At 31.4% G+C, this 17,753-nt stretch overlaps 1 protein-coding gene across 1 annotated transcript in view; it reads left to right on the top strand.

Moving 5' to 3' along the window:
• The first annotated feature begins 907 nt into the window (after positions 1–907).
• LOC127698497 (cholesterol 24-hydroxylase-like) overlaps positions 908–17,753 on the top strand; it is a 78,029-nt gene continuing 61,183 nt past the window's right edge. The window contains exons 1-5 of the mRNA XM_052202003.1: positions 908–950; positions 7,583–7,660; positions 8,508–8,589; positions 14,989–15,062; positions 17,183–17,269. Of these exons, the coding sequence (XP_052057963.1) occupies positions 7,647–7,660; positions 8,508–8,589; positions 14,989–15,062; positions 17,183–17,269 (257 nt within the window). The 5' untranslated portion in view covers positions 908–950; positions 7,583–7,646. The remainder of the gene's footprint in view (positions 951–7,582; positions 7,661–8,507; positions 8,590–14,988; positions 15,063–17,182; positions 17,270–17,753) is intronic.

The following is a 17,753-nucleotide window of genomic DNA, read 5'->3' as shown; positions in this document are numbered from 1 at the left end:
GAAAAATTAGGTGCAAAATCCTGCATTCTGAGAAGGAATAACTGCATGAATTGCAAACAAGATTCCATTTTTATATAAAATATGGAATTTTTGAATACCGTATAAGAATAATGCTATCTCCAAATCAAAATCTGAAAATGAAAGAATTTCAGTAATTGGAACAGTTAATTATAAATTCAGGGAAGAAAATTAAAACGAAAGTATTGCTTAAACTTAAATTGTAAAAAATTGTTGGAAAAATAATAGTTATTTTGGTGTTACCTATGAATTAACTTTTACCACTGCATTGTATGCATGAAGTCTAACTCGTATCTGCATTTTTGACAATAGGTTATGATGGCTTTATCATGGCTGTTTATTTCTGGATGTGTAATAGCAGTACCTGTGTTTGCAGTGACCGCTGCATCAATATACCTCATCTCTGTCAGGAGGAAGTACAGTCATATTCCAGGGCCACCAAGAGATAGGTAAGATATAATTTTTGTCCCAGAAGTACAGTCATATTCCAGGGCCACCAAGGGATAGGTGAGATAACATTTAACTTTTTTGTCACAGGAAGTACTGTCATATTCCAGGGCCACCAAGAGATAGGTAAGATAACATTTTTGTCACAGGAAGTACAGTAATTTTCCAGAGCCACCAAGGGATAGTTAAGATAACATTTTTGTCACAGGAAGTATACCGGGGTAGTAATATTCCAGGGCCACCAAGGGATAGGTAAGATATAACTTTTGTCACAGGAAGTACAGTCATATTCCAGGGCCACCAAGAGATAGGTAAGATAACATTTTTATCACAGGAAGTACAGTCATATTCCAGGGCACCAAGAGATAGGTAAGATAACATTTTTGTCACAGAAGTACAGTCGTATTCCAGGACCACCAAGAGATAGGTAAGATAACATTTTTATCACAGGAAGTACAGTCATATTCCAGGGCACCAAGAGATAGGTAAGATAACATTTTTGTCACAGAAGTACAGTCGTATTCCAGGACCACCAAGAGATGGGTAAGATAACATTTTTATCACAGGAAGTAAAGAGATAGGTAAGATAACATTTTTGTCACAGGAAGTATAGTAATATTCCAAGACCACCACAAGTAAAGAAGGATACCATTTATTCCTATAGGTAAGGTACCAAGAGTTATATTCTAGGATCACTAATTGATTGGGAAGATACAATCTCTATCAAGAGGAAATGCAGTCATATTCTAGGACTACTGATAAAAGTAAGGTACCTTTTCCTGGAGGAAGACAACTAAGGTACTCTACCAGGAGTCCGAGAGGTAAGGGACCATATCTATCAGGAGGAAAACATATCTTCTCCAGGAGTCAGAAAGGTAAAGACTAAAAGTGCCATATCTATCAGGAGGTAGAATATATCTCCTCTAGGAGTCAGAGAGGTAAAGTACCATATCTATCAGGATGTAGAACATATCTCCTCCAAGAGTCAGAGAGGTAAAGTACCATATATAACAAGAGGTAGAACATATAACCTCCAGGAGTCAGAGAGGTAAAGAATCATATGTACCAGGAGGTAGAACATATCCTTTTCAGAAAGTTAGGGTACCATCTCCATCAAGAGGAAGAACAGTCATAATTGATGGCCATCAAGAGATTAGTGAGATACTAGAAATACAGTAATGTATCAAATCTTAAATTGTCAGAAAACTCCTTATAGGAGACTATATATATAGTGTTGGTTTTTTTTTTATTGATTTCATCATTTTTATACGACCGCAAAAAAATTTTGCAGTCGTATATTGGTATGACGTTGGCGTCGTCATCGTCCGAAGACACATTGGTTTTCGCACTCTAACTTTAGTTTAAGTGAATGGATCTCTTTGAAATTTTACCATAAGGTTCAATACCACAAAAGGAAGGTTGGGATTGATTTTGGGGGTTATGGTACCAACAGTTAAGGAATTAGGGGCCAAAAAGGGACCAAAAATAAGCATTTTCTAGTTTCCAGACAATAACTGTGGAACAGTGTATGGATCTCTCTGAAATTATACCACAAGTTTCCATACCACAAAGGGATGGTTAGGATTTGCTTTGGGGGGTTATGGCTCAAACCGTTTAGGAATTAGGGGCAAAAAAGGGGGAAAAACAAGGTTGTCCTGGTTAATGGTCAAATACTTTAGTACAAAACATAATTTAAAGCAGTGTAAGGGAGATAAATCAAATACATCATTTGAATTACCTCCCTTACACTGCTTTTAAATTATGTATAAAGTAATGGTTAATGAACAATTAAGATAATTTAAAACAGTGTAAGGGAGGTAATCCAAATACAACGTTTTGGTTTCTTCCCTTACACTGCTTTTAAATTATGTTTAAAGAAATGCATATTTATAAAGGAAGACCAGTAAAAATATCTGCAAATGTTGCATCTTTTTTTTTTTACAAAAAAATCCATATGAAAGATTTGACACCATATTTTAAATTCTCTTATAAAATAGATTAAGTTAGCACTATGGTAAATTTTAATGGGTAATTATGGTTGCAAACTCCATTGGAAATTTGAATTGAGATTATGACCATATCTTGAGGGAAAGAATTTTTTGGGGGAAAAAGGGGGGGGGGGGGGGGGGGGTAAAAAGAAATTGTGGGGGGTCAATTTTTTTCTCATTTCAGATTTCAGAAATTAACAAGAATTATTCTTCAAATATTTTTTTTTTTTCAAATTTCAAATATTGAAAAATTTCAAGAAGTAATCTTTAATTGCACAGTATGGCGCATTAGATTTGTAAAATCTTTGACCACATTTATTTATTTGTTATGCCGAATCTAACCGTGTATTTAGATTTTTAATTTTGGGTCCAGTTTTCAAATTGGTCTACATTAAGGTCCAAAGGGTCCAAAATTAAACTTTGTTTGATTTCAACAAAAATTGCATATATTGGGTTCTTTGATATGCTGAATCTAACCATGTATTTAGATTTTTTATTTGTGGGCCCCGCTATCAAATTGGTTCATATTGAGGTCAAAAGGGTCCAAAATTAAACTTTGTTTGATTTCATCAAAAATTGAATTATTGGGGTTCTTTGATATGCCAAATCTAACTGTGTATTTAGATTTTTAATTTTGGGTCCCGTTTTTTAAATTGGTCTACATTAAGGTCCAAAGGGTCCAAAATCAAACTTAGTTTGATTTTAACAAAAATTGAATTCTTGGGGTTCTTTGATATGCTGAATCTAAACATTTGTTTAGATTTTTGATTATGGGCCCAGTTTTCAAGTTGGTCCAAGTTGGGGTCCAAAATTAAACTTTGTTTGATTTCAACAAAAATTGAATATATGGGGTTCTTTGATATGCTGAATCTAACCATGTATTTTGATTTTGGATATTGGACCATAATAGGTAAATTAAAAAAATTTGAAGTTCTTAGACCACATTCTTTCTGTGTCAGAAACCTATGCTGTGTCAAATATTTAATCACAATCCAAATTCAGAGCTGTATCAAGCTTGAATGTTGTGTCCATACTTGCCCCAACTGTTCAGGGTTCGACCTCTGCGGTCGTATCAAGCTGTGCCCAGCGGAGCATTTTATTGTCTATTATCTTTAATATTATAATTAATGAATAGAAATTGTAACCAGCAAAAGTGATTAGCAAAAGAAGATCTACAGATAAGTCAAATAGCTGAAATAATCAATCCACAACTTATAGGAGTTATTGCCCTGAAAGACAATTTCTCTCAAATTTAGCACCATTAGCTAATATCTCGCAAATTATAATAGAGAGACAGAAACTAATAACAACAATAACTAGTATCTCAATTGTTTGTAAAACAATTGATAGGTCTTTCCTGTAAAAGTGATGATTTCGTATTGTATTTATGACGACCTTTCATTTGATATATTTGACAAGCATACCTTCTGAAACTTTTTGCTTTTTACACTTAATGACCCCATCCGCCTAAATTTTCGTGATCGGAAGTATGATATATGTAATGTAGACTTGAAGATATTTCATTTGATATGCGTCAACGCCATATTCCAGAAAGTTTGATTTTTGTCGAGCCTTCGACTTTTGTCGAAAAAGCGAGACATAGCAATCCTACATTCCGTTGGCGTCGTTGTCGTCGTTGTCGTCGGCGGCGTCCACAAATATTCACTCTGTGGTTAAAGTTTTTGAAATTTTAATAACTTTCTTAAACTGTCCTAGATTTCTACCAAACTTGGACAGAAGCTTGTTTATGATCATAAGATTATATTCAAAAGTAAATTTTGTAAAAAAAAAATTCCATTTTTTCCGTATTTTACTTATAAGTGGACTTAGTTTTTCTGCCAGGAAACATTACATTCACTCTGTGGTTAAAGTTTTTGAAATTTTAATAACTTTCTTAAACTATCCCGGATTTCTACCAAACTTGGAAAGAAGCTTGTTTATGATCATAAGATAGTATCCAGAAGTAAATTTTTAAAAAAAAAAATTCCATTTTTTCTGTATTTTACTTATAAATGGACTTAGTTTTCTGCCAGTTAACATTACATTCACTCTGTGGTTAAAGTTTTTAAAATTTTAACAACTTTCTTAAACTATCCTGGATTTGTACCACACTTGGACAGAAGCTTGTTTATGATCAAAAGCTAGTATCTAGAAGGAAATTTTGATAAAATTTTGTTCCATTTTTTCCGTATTTTACTTATAAATGGACTTAGTTTTTCTTCCAGTCAACATTACATACATTCTGCAGTTTAAGTTTTTAAAACATTTATTAGATTCATAAATTATCCTGGATTTTACCAAACTTGGACAGAAGCTACTTACAATCAAAAGATAGTATAGAGAGGAATATTTTTATTAATTTTTTTCCTCATTTTTGTTGAGCCTGCGATTAACACCAAAAGTAGGCGAGACACTGGGTTCCGCGGAACCCTTACAAATTTTTGCACTTAATAACCCCATCCAACCAATTTTTAGGGAACAGGAATTTGATATTTGAAATGTACACGTTATGACCTTTCATTTGATATACAACAAACTTATCTTAAAAGAAAATGTATGTTTTGCACTCAATGACCCCACCAAACCCATTTTTGGGGACGTCAATTTGTTCAAAATGTACGCTTTATATACTTTCATTTGATATGCGACAACCTAACCATACGAGAAGTTTAATATTCTTGCACTAAATGACCCCACCCTTCCTACTGGGATGAAAAAGGGGTTTAAAATTTTCATTTTTGAGTAGAGCTCATTTATATGTTCAATTTGATATACACAATGACCGCATTTGCCAAATAGCCAAAAATGATGCAATATCAGCAGTTGAAGGGCAACATTGCATGAAAAAATTGAAGACAATTCCAAAGTTCATCAAGGTCACAATGAATCATCAAATATATGATGCAATACAAAACTTAAGAACCGGAAGTCGTAGAGACATAAGACTACCACCATTCAACTCAGGACAACTTGACCATTAAAATATCACAAGGTCAAGGTCGTAGTACACTTTGAAGGTCAAGGTAAAATTTCATCATGACCTGACATTGACCTCAAATTGAAGGTCTTTAAATACTGATTATTTTTGCAATTTATAGTACATTGATATCTGTTACCTTTATAAAGATATACACACAATAATATACTTTTAAGAATTATCTCGTGGTAACTTTTGAACAGATGGTCGGACAGTTTTGAGCTTAATGTATAAAATGTAGAGCTCGTTTAGAGGAACATTTTATACACAGTATGTATGCAGCAAACTCTTATCGTTTTCTTAATATGTAAGGTTGAAATTGCAGCGTAAATTGTTTTTGCACTCACTGACCTTTGACCTTGGGTGCAAGTTAAAGGTCACATGAATTAAAGATTATTGGTGAAAGTCCCAAGTCTCTACGACTTCCGGTTCTCGAAATACAATTTTTAAAAAATTGAGTAATTTTTTTCAAGGGAAATAACTTCTTATAAGGATTGATAACATACTAATTGTTTATGTTTATTAACATTGCCCTTTGTTCCTGTAGATGCTGCCATTTTCAATTCGATTCTATCTCTTATACTTTTTAAGAAAAATGCAAATAAAAGAAATTGCTTCAAGGGGATGCAACTCTCAAAGGAGTCGATTAAATCCTACGCAGCCTAGTATGGTAATACATCATGATGAGATCTACCTATAGTACAAATAAGGTCATGATATCTTTAAAAACAACGAGGGGGGACCATGTTGAAAAAACCCAATAAAAGGGAGATAACTTCCAAAGGAGTTGATGAAATTCCTAACAGAGTCATCTGGTAGTACTTCACAATGAGGTCTATCGATGGTTCAAATTTGGTCATGATAACTTTAATAGAAACGAGGGGAGGGCATGTCAAAAAAATGTTGGAAGAAAAAAAAGAAAAAAAAAAAAAAAGAAAAAGAAAAAAAAAACATTAGAAAAACAATAAGGTCTTTCCTAACGGAGTGGAAAGACCTTAATGATCAGCAATACAAGATCTACAAAAAAGTCATATAATAAAAATCTGTAATGGACACTTTTAATGGAGTTATTGCCCATATTTGTGTTTTGACTATTATCTTGAAAATTATAAAAGATTCTTTGATGAGCAATTGTGACCAGCAAGACAAGATCTACAAATAGTTAAAAATTAAGGAGATGTGGTATGGTTGCCCTTGAGAAAAATATCAAACAGAAACCAAAGGATGAGGATGTAAACAACTATAGGTCAAAATGTTGTAAATACAGCGCGAACACAATGCTGGAACGTCACTTATTTCATATATTATAATGTAAAGACTGTGACGTTACACACTTGTATACTTGAACATTCTAGATAGATTACAACTTATAACATGTAGAACGTTTTCTTCCTTTATTCACGTATTCTCGACACATCCTTCAATAATGAGAAAGAATTAGGTTAAAATTACTGAAACGTCAATTGACTCCTAATAGGATTTATTGCATTTAAATGGCCTATTTTTATCACTTTTTTCTGTTTTAAGCTTTATTTGTGAAAGGCATAGTTGACAAACATAAATATAAACAGCAAAAATGCTCAGCAAGACAAGATCTACCACAGTCAAACATGACCAAAATGATTTATTGACATAGGATAATTATTCATTTTTGCATTTGTGACAATTATCTTGAAAACGTAAATAGATAGGTGAAAATGTAAAGAAAAAAATATCGAATTGGTCTTAATATTTCCTAGGGTCCTTGAAGCTGATATTCTATAATATTTCTCAGGTCCTTGTGGTTGCATAGGTGATTGATTCAGGCTCCTAGGGGCCTTTAGTTTCTGATACTATAACATGCTGTACATACTGTTGACTCATTAATATTCATGGGATACCAACTTTGTTGGCTTTCATTGAAAAAAAGGTGAACCACAAATTTACATGTTCAACGAATCACAAAAAATTTGTATGCAGCTATATTGGCAAAACAATGAATTTAAATATCCATGAAAATGCAAGTTTTCATCAAACCACAAAAATTGGTACCCACGAAAATAAATGAATCTACAGTATATGTCTTTAGATTATATGGGTTAAGTCATAAAATGTATTGAATGAATTGATTCAAATCATTTCAAAAAGATTGTAATTCTTTTTAATTTTTCAGTTTTTTCCTTGGTCATATTCCTACTTTCAAGAAATATTTAAATGAAGGAAAGTTCTTCAGTGAAATGGCTATTGAATTGTAAGTACTTATGTAAAACTGCAACTTTTTATGATACAGATTTACTAGTTCATTTATTGTGAGGACATCATAATATTTTTCTTCAGAGGCCTGCAAACAAGATGAGGTTACATGGCTGATTAAAAAAGAATTATCATTTAAGTAAAGTTTTACATAGGACCTCTTGAATAAAACACATTATTTTCTTATGCTTTGAACAACATGACCAATTTAAGTTCAATATAGGTTTGAATTTTTCTAGTGCCTAGATTCTAAACTGTAATTGCTGAAGCAGTCTGCTAAATGAGAACCTAGCTTCAACTTAAAAACTAAAATGCTACAGACTTTGTGGAGCCTCTAGTTCAATATAATCTTAAACTAAATTTGTAGAGTTTTCTGATACTTGTAAATCAAATATCTTTTTCCTCAGCTAGATCTGATATTCTGGGTTGTTGGAGGTCAACCAAACTGTTTTCAATATTTGCATAATTAAAGTAAACTCCAAGTAGGTTTTTGATTATGCAGAGGCGAATTTAGGGGGTGCCCGAGATGCCCAGGGCCTCCCCTTGTGGAGCTTAATTTATGGTTAATCAAGACTTTTTACTACTGCTTCCACTACAAATTTTGTTTAGTTTGAGGGCACATGGGCTCCCCCCCCCCTTTTTCAAAATCTGTTATGCATAAATCTGTGGAAATTCTGGCTGCAATGTTCTCCAAGATTTGACTTTCCTATAAAACTGCATTCCTTAACAAGAAATAATGGCCCTGTAGTAACAGGATTAAATCAATGTGGAATCATAACTGTGATGTGATTATGTTTTCAGATTTCTTTTTATTATGTATTAAGCTATACAAATGATATTTTTAGCATCAGAAAATATGGTCATGTGATTAAGATAGAATTAGTGGAAAGAATTATAGTCATAACTGCTGATCCACAAGCAATCAGGGTAGGTTTGATTAAATGCTATTGACCATCCACAAGCAAACCCTTGATGAATGAACTAATAATTTTACCAAAACTTTTGGTTTCAATTACCGGTATATATTCTATTCTATTGTCTTAATTTTCTTAATGGATTTGTTTTTTAATTTTATGGTTGGGTTGCTGTTTTGATTGATGTATCCCACCATAGTTGCTTCTTCATTTTTTTTTTACCTTGCTGAAAGGGTCAGTGTAAGCTTTCCACATCACTTGACATTCTTTGTTTCTCATAAATCTTTTCCTCACAAATCATTTGGCCAATTGAAAAAAAACTGAACACAATCATAAGTTTGTTTGTCTCATTTCAAATTTTATCTGATGTTCCTGGTGATCAACTAATGTAGCAGCATTTATATAAAATAAGTAGTTGTAAAATCTGTCAAATAAAGTTAAAGAAATCTGAAAAATCCTTAAAATGCCAATTACATTTACTGCAAACAAAAATTCAAACTTCTGTTGTTGCAACATGTTTATATTCAATCTAAAAAGAAAATAATAGGAATGAGAGGACCAGACTGGTTGATCTCATTTTTATACGCCTGTCAAAATTTTGACGGGACGTATTATGGTATACAAATGTCTTCTGTCCGTCTGTCCATCTGTCTGTCCCACGTAAACATGTTGCACCGTAACTTGAGAACGACTTATCCAAAATTCATGAAACTTAACATAGTTGTTTCTTATGATGGTCAAACGATCTGTATACTTTTTGGTGAAAATAAGATTAAAACTTTTTGAGTTATGGGACTTAGTAACTAAAACAGGTGTGTGTTTTTTTCACATGTCGCGCCGTATCTCAAAAACAATTTATGATTATAGCTTAAAACTTTACACACTTCTTAGTTATATTAATCTTAAGGTTATATTAATCTCAAGATCTGTATACATTTTGGTGATGATTCAAGGGGAGGGGTTTTTCATATGTCGCGCCGTATCTCAAAAACGATTTATGATTATTGCTTAAAATTTTACACACTTCTTAGTTATATTAATCTAAAGATCTGTATACTTTTTGGTTTTGATTTAAAATTTCATTTTACAGATATTGATTTTTTTTTTTAAAAAGGGGGGTTTTCACATGTCTCGCCGTATCTCAAAAACAATTTATGATTATTGCTTAAAATTTTACACACTTCTTAGTTATATTAATCTTAAGATCTGTATACTTTTTGGTTTTGATTCAAAATTTTATTTTAGAGATATTGAGTTTTTTGTAAAAAAAAGGGGGGTTTTCGCGTGTTGCGCCGTATGTCAGAAACTATTTATGATTATTACATTTACTGCAAACAAAAATTCAAACTTCTGTTGTTGCAACATGTTTATATTCAATCTAAAAAGAAAATAATAGGAATGAGAGGACCAGACTGGTTGATCTCATTTTTATACGCCTGTCAAAATTTTGACGGGACGTATTATGGTATACAAATGTCTTCTGTCCGTCTGTCCATCTGTCTGTCCCACGTAAACATGTTGCACCGTAACTTGAGAACGACTTATCCAAAATTCATGAAACTTAACATAGTTGTTTCTTATGATGGTCAAACGATCTGTATACTTTTTGGTGAAAATAAGATTAAAACTTTTTGAGTTATGGGACTTAGTAACTAAAACAGGTGTGTGTTTTTTTCACATGTCGCGCCGTATCTCAAAAACAATTTATGATTATAGCTTAAAACTTTACACACTTCTTAGTTATATTAATCTTAAGGTTATATTAATCTCAAGATCTGTATACATTTTGGTGATGATTCAAGGGGAGGGGTTTTTCATATGTCGCGCCGTATCTCAAAAACGATTTATGATTATTGCTTAAAATTTTACACACTTCTTAGTTATATTAATCTAAAGATCTGTATACTTTTTGGTTTTGATTTAAAATTTCATTTTACAGATATTGATTTTTTTTTTTAAAAAGGGGGGTTTTCACATGTCTCGCCGTATCTCAAAAACAATTTATGATTATTGCTTAAAATTTTACACACTTCTTAGTTATATTAATCTTAAGATCTGTATACTTTTTGGTTTTGATTCAAAATTTTATTTTAGAGATATTGAGTTTTTTGTAAAAAAAAGGGGGGTTTTCGCGTGTTGCGCCGTATGTCAGAAACTATTTATGATTATTACATTTACTGCAAACAAAAATTCAAACTTCTGTTGTTGCAACATGTTTATATTCAATCTAAAAAGAAAATAATAGGAATGAGAGGACCAGACTGGTTGATCTCATTTTTATACGCCTGTCAAAATTTTGACGGGACGTATTATGGTATACAAATGTCTTCTGTCCGTCTGTCCATCTGTCTGTCCCACGTAAACATGTTGCACCGTAACTTGAGAACGACTTATCCAAAATTCATGAAACTTAACATAGTTGTTTCTTATGATGGTCAAACGATCTGTATACTTTTTGGTGAAAATAAGATTAAAACTTTTTGAGTTATGGGACTTAGTAACTAAAACAGGTGTGTGTTTTTTTCACATGTCGCGCCGTATCTCAAAAACAATTTATGATTATAGCTTAAAACTTTACACACTTCTTAGTTATATTAATCTTAAGGTTATATTAATCTCAAGATCTGTATACATTTTGGTGATGATTCAAGGGGAGGGGTTTTTCATATGTCGCGCCGTATCTCAAAAACGATTTATGATTATTGCTTAAAATTTTACACACTTCTTAGTTATATTAATCTAAAGATCTGTATACTTTTTGGTTTTGATTTAAAATTTCATTTTACAGATATTGATTTTTTTTTTTAAAAAGGGGGGTTTTCACATGTCTCGCCGTATCTCAAAAACAATTTATGATTATTGCTTAAAATTTTACACACTTCTTAGTTATATTAATCTTAAGATCTGTATACTTTTTGGTTTTGATTCAAAATTTTATTTTAGAGATATTGAGTTTTTTGTAAAAAAAAGGGGGGTTTTCGCGTGTTGCGCCGTATGTCAGAAACTATTTATGATTATTACATTTACTGCAAACAAAAATTCAAACTTCTGTTGTTGCAACATGTTTATATTCAATCTAAAAAGAAAATAATAGGAATGAGAGGACCAGACTGGTTGATCTCATTTTTATACGCCTGTCAAAATTTTGACGGGACGTATTATGGTATACAAATGTCTTCTGTCCGTCTGTCCATCTGTCTGTCCCACGTAAACATGTTGCACCGTAACTTGAGAACGACTTATCCAAAATTCATGAAACTTAACATAGTTGTTTCTTATGATGGTCAAACGATCTGTATACTTTTTGGTGAAAATAAGATTAAAACTTTTTGAGTTATGGGACTTAGTAACTAAAACAGGTGTGTGTTTTTTTCACATGTCGCGCCGTATCTCAAAAACAATTTATGATTATAGCTTAAAACTTTACACACTTCTTAGTTATATTAATCTTAAGGTTATATTAATCTCAAGATCTGTATACATTTTGGTGATGATTCAAGGGGAGGGGTTTTTCATATGTCGCGCCGTATCTCAAAAACGATTTATGATTATTGCTTAAAATTTTACACACTTCTTAGTTATATTAATCTAAAGATCTGTATACTTTTTGGTTTTGATTTAAAATTTCATTTTACAGATATTGATTTTTTTTTTTAAAAAGGGGGGTTTTCACATGTCTCGCCGTATCTCAAAAACAATTTATGATTATTGCTTAAAATTTTACACACTTCTTAGTTATATTAATCTTAAGATCTGTATACTTTTTGGTTTTGATTCAAAATTTTATTTTAGAGATATTGAGTTTTTTGTAAAAAAAAGGGGGGTTTTCGCGTGTTGCGCCGTATGTCAGAAACTATTTATGATTATTACATTTACTGCAAACAAAAATTCAAACTTCTGTTGTTGCAACATGTTTATATTCAATCTAAAAAGAAAATAATAGGAATGAGAGGACCAGACTGGTTGATCTCATTTTTATACGCCTGTCAAAATTTTGACGGGACGTATTATGGTATACAAATGTCTTCTGTCCGTCTGTCCATCTGTCTGTCCCACGTAAACATGTTGCACCGTAACTTGAGAACGACTTATCCAAAATTCATGAAACTTAACATAGTTGTTTCTTATGATGGTCAAACGATCTGTATACTTTTTGGTGAAAATAAGATTAAAACTTTTTGAGTTATGGGACTTAGTAACTAAAACAGGTGTGTGTTTTTTTCACATGTCGCGCCGTATCTCAAAAACAATTTATGATTATAGCTTAAAACTTTACACACTTCTTAGTTATATTAATCTTAAGGTTATATTAATCTCAAGATCTGTATACATTTTGGTGATGATTCAAGGGGAGGGGTTTTTCATATGTCGCGCCGTATCTCAAAAACGATTTATGATTATTGCTTAAAATTTTACACACTTCTTAGTTATATTAATCTAAAGATCTGTATACTTTTTGGTTTTGATTTAAAATTTCATTTTACAGATATTGATTTTTTTTTTTAAAAAGGGGGGTTTTCACATGTCTCGCCGTATCTCAAAAACAATTTATGATTATTGCTTAAAATTTTACACACTTCTTAGTTATATTAATCTTAAGATCTGTATACTTTTTGGTTTTGATTCAAAATTTTATTTTAGAGATATTGAGTTTTTTGTAAAAAAAAGGGGGGTTTTCGCGTGTTGCGCCGTATGTCAGAAACTATTTATGATTATTACATTTACTGCAAACAAAAATTCAAACTTCTGTTGTTGCAACATGTTTATATTCAATCTAAAAAGAAAATAATAGGAATGAGAGGACCAGACTGGTTGATCTCATTTTTATACGCCTGTCAAAATTTTGACGGGACGTATTATGGTATACAAATGTCTTCTGTCCGTCTGTCCATCTGTCTGTCCCACGTAAACATGTTGCACCGTAACTTGAGAACGACTTATCCAAAATTCATGAAACTTAACATAGTTGTTTCTTATGATGGTCAAACGATCTGTATACTTTTTGGTGAAAATAAGATTAAAACTTTTTGAGTTATGGGACTTAGTAACTAAAACAGGTGTGTGTTTTTTTCACATGTCGCGCCGTATCTCAAAAACAATTTATGATTATAGCTTAAAACTTTACACACTTCTTAGTTATATTAATCTTAAGGTTATATTAATCTCAAGATCTGTATACATTTTGGTGATGATTCAAGGGGAGGGGTTTTTCATATGTCGCGCCGTATCTCAAAAACGATTTATGATTATTGCTTAAAATTTTACACACTTCTTAGTTATATTAATCTAAAGATCTGTATACTTTTTGATTTTGATTTAAAATTTCATTTTACAGATATTGATTTTTTTTTTTAAAAAGGGGGGTTTTCACATGTCTCGCCGTATCTCAAAAACAATTTATGATTATTGCTTAAAATTTTACACACTTCTTAGTTATATTAATCTTAAGATCTGTATACTTTTTGGTTTTGATTCAAAATTTTATTTTAGAGATATTGAGTTTTTTGTAAAAAAAAGGGGGGTTTTCGCGTGTTGCGCCGTATGTCAGAAACTATTTATGATTATTGCATAAAAATTCACACACAAATGACTGGCGTATCATGTGCTCATGGCGCAGCTGTTTATTGAGTATGTGAGACAGTCACAAGGTTGTTTTGTCAGCTGGTGTAAACATAACACAAATATATAATGCCATCTGACCAATATTTTAACTGGCAAGGAGAAACGTCAACAATTCAATTATTTACAATGTGAAACACAAGAAACATTTCATTTAAAAATTTTTCTTACATTCACAAAGTTTATTTAGTAAGGTTCTGTGTTCTGCAGTAGAATAGTTGTTGATATCAATTAAGAAATAATTTTTCATGTCATGCTCAATACTAATTTTAAAATAATGCCTACCCATGTTAAAAGGAGCATAGAACATGACATGATAAGTCAAATAGAAAAGAAGAGCATCATATTAGAATGTGTATTAAAACATGATTTCTAAGATTGAGTATTCTGACCTTCCTTTCAAGTATGAATGTCTGCTTTAAGGAATATCAATTTTTCTTTGATAATACATCTAGCTGTGTTTTTTATGGTCTGTATTAATGACTTAAGTGCCATTTCTGTAATGATTGTTAATTTATTGTGCATTTTTTCTTTTCAATTTTAGTTTTTTCACTATTTGAGGTAGTTAAGAGAGAGTTGAATATTCTCAAAAATTAGTTCAACCTTGACACAGGTGCATGTGGCTATATCATGTGCTCTAAATGTTGTTAAATTTAAAGCATGACAAGACTGTATGTAAACTCCAGATTTTGATTGTGTTGTTGGGTTGCTGATTCATTGACATTTTTCCTAAAATCACTATTTTTATGTACTACTTAATAAAAATAACTAAAATATTGTTTATTCATTACAGGAGTTAATGATTACAGGGAACCATACTAAGTCAAAGAAGGCTTATGAAAAATTAGGGTTTTTATTTGGTGAAAGGTAAATATATTTGTTTAGGCAATTGTTATCAAAGTAGATAATGTAAACAATTGTTATCAAAATGAAAATGAAGACAATTGTTATCAAAATAGATAAAACTTAGTTCAATTAGTTTTAATTTAGAATTTCACATATATACATTGCCTATACAATCAACCTAACAATACAGTTGTCACTACATATAGGCAGACACATATATATATAATAATAGCTATTACATTCTTAAGTTGTTTCAAGATGATGTCAAAGTATATTTTTGTCTGATAATATTAGAATGATTTTTTTTTTGAGTGAACTATCCATAATCACAGTATTTACATGGATTGAAACCTATGAATGTTTAGTTCCTGCCAAAATGACCCATTATAGTTACGTAACAAAGTTTGTTTCCAGGTGCAGTTATGCATAATTGTTTGGGTCTGAAACAGAGGTCGATCTACATGAAATTTCATACTTGCTTCAGTAAAAACCTTTAATAATGATTAAAATTTAAATTATCTCAGTGACATGGACTTTCATATATTTCTCAGAAATCTACCATGCTACTGCTGGTGTCTGAGACAATAATGATTAAAAACAGGAAATTTAGACTTGATTATAGCTTACAAATGAATGTAGAACTATGATATGACTGGGTTTATTTTGACTATCAAATGGGAGAAAAATCAGAAAATCATCATTTTTGTTTCGCCTGCTAATAAAGTAACAGAATGCAAGACATAGGGATTACAATCTGGCTGCAGCAGCTTTGTAAACTATTTGTATTTTGCTTTATATTTTATGGGGAAGAAGACTTGGATGCTTCATACCTTGTATACAGATGTGTTTAAACTCTTTTTTTCTGTGTCATTGAATTAAAAGTTTTGATTTTTAAATCTCAATTGTTAATGTTAAAGTGATGCAGTAAATAGTCCGAATTTTTTCAATATTATTTAAGTCTCTTGTCAGGTTCAATTACATACATATGGAAAACTAGATGTCACAAAAACATTGAGTAGACAGAAACAGCCTTGCAGCACTCTCATGCTTTGATTTATAGGGTGCTGTCATTTTTATTAGAATTTATTTTTTGTATTCTGTATTAAAAAACATATTCATATTATTAGTCCCCTACCGACAAAGTCGGAGGGGACTTTAGGTTTCCACTCCGTCCCTCTGTGTCTGTCCGTCTGTCTGTCTGTCCGTCTGTCCATCTGTCCGTCTGTCCATCTGTCAGTCCGGCAAATCAGCTTTCCACACTTTTTTGTTTTCGTTCTTGAAGATATTGATTTGATATTTGGTATATAGTTTTATCATGACAAGTTATAGATCAAGTTCAAATTTTGTTCCAGTCTGATGATTTAGTCCAGAGTTATGGACCATAACTCTGGACCATATCTAATGTTAGAGTACTATGTTAAACCATATTTCTGTACAAAGGGAGATAACTCATTTTTTTAAAGACATTCTTTGTTAAATTATTTGAAGAATATTTTGGCAGGTTTGTTTGTTATTTAGTATAAACTAATTTTCTGAATGCTAGATGCTATATATATAAAAAAAAATTATGAAGAGAAATCCTTTAATTAGATATTTCAATACATTACATTGTGTAGATAAAAGTTGTTGACATTTTATAGATAAGTTACAAATCTATATTAGTTTGTGACAAATGAAAGAAAAAATATTTGGAATTATTAATTATATTTGATTATAATTTGAAAATAGATATACACTTTATTACATCATATCTAATTTTAGAAAACTATTAATCATATCTAATGTTTTTTTTCACTCATAAAATCAGTTTTCCACACTGTTTTTAGTCATGCTTGAAGATATTGACATGATATTTACTTTTTGTTTACACCATGACAAGTTATAGAACAAGTTAGCATTTTGTTCCAGTAAAATGAGTTTTTACCCGGTAGGGGACTATGTATTGCCATGCAATACTCTCAGAATGCTTGTTAAATTTTCATTAAATTCTGTTATATTGTTCATTGACATCAAGCAGTTTAAAAAAAACTACCTGATTTGGTTCTGTAGTAAATAGCTGCCAGTCAAGATTTCTTCTTAATGTCTTTTCACAAATTCCTAAAGGATACACACATTTATTTTTTAAATGTTCTTGTTAATAGATTTATAGGTAAAGGACTAGTAGTAGAAACAGATCAAAAAGTATGGGTTTGGAGGAGAGCATTGATGAATCCTTGTTTTCAGAAAAGGTATGTGAAATATACTATTGTGTTATAAGCATCTGACCACTGAATAGGAAATATTACTATATAAACAGCTATATATGTATGTTGAGTTTCTGTAACTCTACTCTTTTGTTTATCTGCCTACCAGCCTTTTCTGCCTTCATACACAACTTTAGCTAAATTTCTTTCTCACTTTTCAAACCTTGATTTCAGTGTAGCATTCAGTTTCAGTGAAAATTTTATAAAAAACCTTCAGAACCTATGATACGGTACTGATGATATATATGTATTCTGTATTTCTTGTTCTATTTTTTTGACAAAAGTATGATTTTTGAGTAATATTGATGACTTTACAGAGTTGTACAACAGTTCCTGAAGATGTGCATATAGGAATATTATTCTGTTCCAACATGTTAAAAGGGAGATAATTGAACTTCCTTACTTCAATATACTTATTGTAGTGTGTGTGTTTGAAAGGAGGAATAATAGTATAATCCAAGGCTTCCAA

This window comes from Mytilus californianus, unplaced genomic scaffold, assembly GCF_021869535.1.
Source record: "Mytilus californianus isolate M0D057914Y unplaced genomic scaffold, xbMytCali1.0.p SCAF_4, whole genome shotgun sequence".
In the NCBI taxonomy this organism is placed as follows: Eukaryota; Metazoa; Mollusca; class Bivalvia; order Mytilida; family Mytilidae; genus Mytilus; species Mytilus californianus.
The sequence above is the reverse complement of the archived record's forward strand: the minus strand, read 5'-3'. Positions and strand labels throughout refer to the sequence as shown.